Source organism: Penaeus monodon, chromosome 12 (genome assembly GCF_015228065.2).
Source record: "Penaeus monodon isolate SGIC_2016 chromosome 12, NSTDA_Pmon_1, whole genome shotgun sequence".
NCBI lineage: Eukaryota > Metazoa > Arthropoda > Malacostraca > Decapoda > Penaeidae > Penaeus > Penaeus monodon.
Genome location: NC_051397.1, coordinates 3,305,155 through 3,308,355, shown reverse-complemented (window position 1 = coordinate 3,308,355; position 3,201 = coordinate 3,305,155). Strand labels below are relative to the sequence as shown.

Sequence of the window (3,201 nt, the reverse complement as noted above, 5' to 3'; positions counted from 1 at the left end):
ACGAAATAAACAACAAATCAAACCCAAATGAACGAAAACAACAACAACGAAATAAACAACAAATCAAACGCAAATGAACGACAACAACAACAACGAAATACCCTGCACTTACCGGCACGCACTCACACCGCACGCAACTCCACACGCCGAACGGAGGACCTAAGTTCGGACTCCAGACTTGGTGGAGATCGAATCTGTTCCTCCCGAGCCGGCATTCTGCGGGTGGAGAGGGAGAGAGGGAGAATTAAAAAGAGTTTAGTGGAGTTATTGGGTGGAGTTTGGGTGGATGGAGGTAGGTAGAGAGAGAGAGAGAGACAGATAGATAGATAGATAAATAGATAGAGAGAAAGAGAGATAGGTAGAGAGAGAGAGAGATAGGTAGAGAGAGGGAGATAGGTTGAGAGAGAGAGAGAGAGAGAGAGAGAGAGAGAGAGAGAGAGCGAGACAGACAGATAGAGAGAGAGAGAGAAGAGATAGATAGATAGATAGATAGATAGATAGATAGATAGAGAGAGAGAGGCAGAGAGAGAATTTGATAGTATTTATAATTCACATAAACGAGAAGAAGGGAAGGCAGGTCCAGTTTGGCCTCTCGTATAATTTGATTTCATATTATGGTTATGATGCTCTAAAATTGAACGAGACTGCTTCTGGCTGTGTTTCTGGCTGTCTCTCTGTCTATCTGTTTGTCTGTCTGTGTATATGCCTGTCTGTCTGTCCATCTATTCTGTCTGTCTGTCTGTCTGTTTGCCTATCTGTCTGCCTGTGTGTGTGTTGTCTGTCTGTCTGTCTTTCTGTCTGTCTGTTTGTTTGTCTGTCTGTCTGTGTTTTTTTTTTCTGTCTTGTCTGTTTCTCTCTGACTCTCTCGTCTGTCTCGTTTCATATCAATTCTCGAAAGAGAAGCTTAAAAAATAATTTAACAATTAACAAGCTTTAATTTTAAAACACACATTAATATATACATACGTATACAATACATATAGATACATACATATATACATATACAATAACACACATGCATACTTATACAATGCACATACATACGTACACACACACACACACACACACACACACACACACACACACACACACACACACACACACACACACACACGCACGCACGCACAACCCCCCTCCCCCCACACCTTCCCTCACCCATGCACTTGCAGACATATATAAATAGCAGCGGGATGTCATTCTGCAAAGAAGCTATGTTGCACGTCTTGATTAATGACCGCCCAAAAACACACGATCAAAGTTCACATTGCAACCGCCTGCAAGAAATCTTCATAGTTATTACTGCATTTTGAATCTTGCGAATGTCTGGCAGATCTATGGTTTGCAATGTACGTGCAATAATGGTTGGTTGAAAGGGTGTTTGCTTGCATTCACTGGTATTTTTGGGTAACGGATAGTGTTGCAATGATCAGCTGCTTTGAATTGTATATGATGCTAAATAAGTTTATATGACCATACAAGAAAACTTAATAGCATACACACAGACTTCGTTCTCTCTCTGTCTCTCTCTCTCTCTCTCTCTCTCTCTCTCTCTCTCTCTCTCTCTCTCTCTCTCTCTCTCTCTCTCTCTCTCTCTCTCTCTCTCTCTCTCTCTCTCTCTTCTGCTCTCTCTCTCTCTGTCTGTCTGTCTCTCTCTCCTCTCTCCTCTCTCTCTCTCTCTCTCTCAGACACACACAAAAAAAGACAAAGAGACAGTTAGACAAAACATAGACATAGAGATTATCACTCCCACTTGGATTCCTTATCCCCCCCACCCCCCCCAAAAAAAAAAGAAAAAAAAATCGGCATCCTTCGACAAACAACAGGCCATCTAAGTGCCAGTGCCAGGTAACTTGTGATTCCGGCAGATGCCACGTCTAGACAACATCTCATCACATATTCGGAGAAAGTCGTTTCGGAAACATCAGAGAGTAACACGTGACTTATCCCCCTCCCCCTTCCCCCCTCCCCCTCTCCCTCTCCCTCTCCTTCCTCTCACAGTTCATCCTCTGTTTTTCCTTCGTTCCATAAATTCACTAATGAGACGAATAAGAACTAGAAAGAGGAATAGCATTAATCAGAGAAGATTTTTAAAAAAAAATGCGAATGTTGTAAAATATTAAAGATGAAGGATAAAAACGATATGGAAAAAAATGGAAAAAAATGCTATAAATAAAACCAAATGAAAATAGATGAAAGAGACAAACGATAAAGTAGACATGGGATAATAAAAAAAAGTATAGAACGGGGTGGGGGAGATGGGGGGGAGGGGAGGGAAGTGACGAGTGAGGGATAGTGGCAGTTGTAGCTTTGGGGTTAGGTGGGTAGAGGGGAGGGGGGGGTTAGGGGTTAGGTGGGTAGAAGGGGAGGGAGGGGGAGGGGGAGGGAAATGAAACCTCCGGGACACCTTGCTTCCCATGCGCCAAGTCATGAGTCATGAATCACGGCGATAAAAATACCCAGGAGAGACAGGGAGCCAGACGGGGCACCTAGGTCTATAGGAAGCGAGTGCCACGTTCGCCTCTTGGAATCGAGGCACTGGCGGTGACACATCACGCCCTCCCTTATCACTGGGTGTGCGGTGGGCGTAGGAACGTGTGTGTGCGTGTGTGGGTGTAGAGGGGAGTGTGTGAGTGTGTGTGTGTGTGTGTGTGTGTGTGTGTGTGTGTGTGTGTGTGTGTGTGTGTGTGTGTGTGTTTTGTGTGTGTGTGTGTGTGTTGTGTGTGTGTGCGTGTGTGTGATGTTTTTTGAAGTATGGGTTAAGTGATTGTAAGATGGAGTGATGTAGATGAGGTGGAGAGGAGAGTGTGTGTAGTGGTGTGTGAGTGGTGAGGTGGTTTGAGAGTGTGTGTGTGTGAGTGATGTGTGTGGTGTCCGTGAGTGAGAGCGAGTGCGGAGCAGAAGAATGATAGGATAAGATGAGAGAAAGAATAGAGAGAGGCAAGAGAGACGAAAGAGAGAAGAGAGGAGAGAGAGAGAGGACGAGCGAAATATATTTAACAGGGTCTCGACAGCGAATTGCTAGCAATATTCTATGCGAGAAAGAGCTCAGCAATAAACTAAATCACACAATTTCCATTTAGATGGTCTATCATTATTTTTGAAGTTTAATCCGCCAAAGATATCACTCCTAATGCAAGACGCGCGATTCACGATTTATGTCACGTGATTTATGACTTGTAATAAAAAATATTTAATGCTCTT

General features: G+C 43.7%; 1 protein-coding gene across 1 annotated transcript in view; it reads right to left on the bottom strand.

Moving 5' to 3' along the window:
* LOC119579178 (dorsal-ventral patterning protein Sog-like) overlaps window positions 1-2,550 on the bottom strand; it is a gene marked incomplete in the record, with an annotated part of 71,230 nt that extends 68,680 nt beyond the window's left edge. The window contains 2 exon segments of the mRNA XM_037926875.1: window positions 113-228; window positions 2,457-2,550. Of these exon segments, the coding sequence (XP_037782803.1) occupies window positions 113-228; window positions 2,457-2,550 (210 nt within the window).
* Window positions 2,551-3,201: the final 651 nt, after the last annotated feature.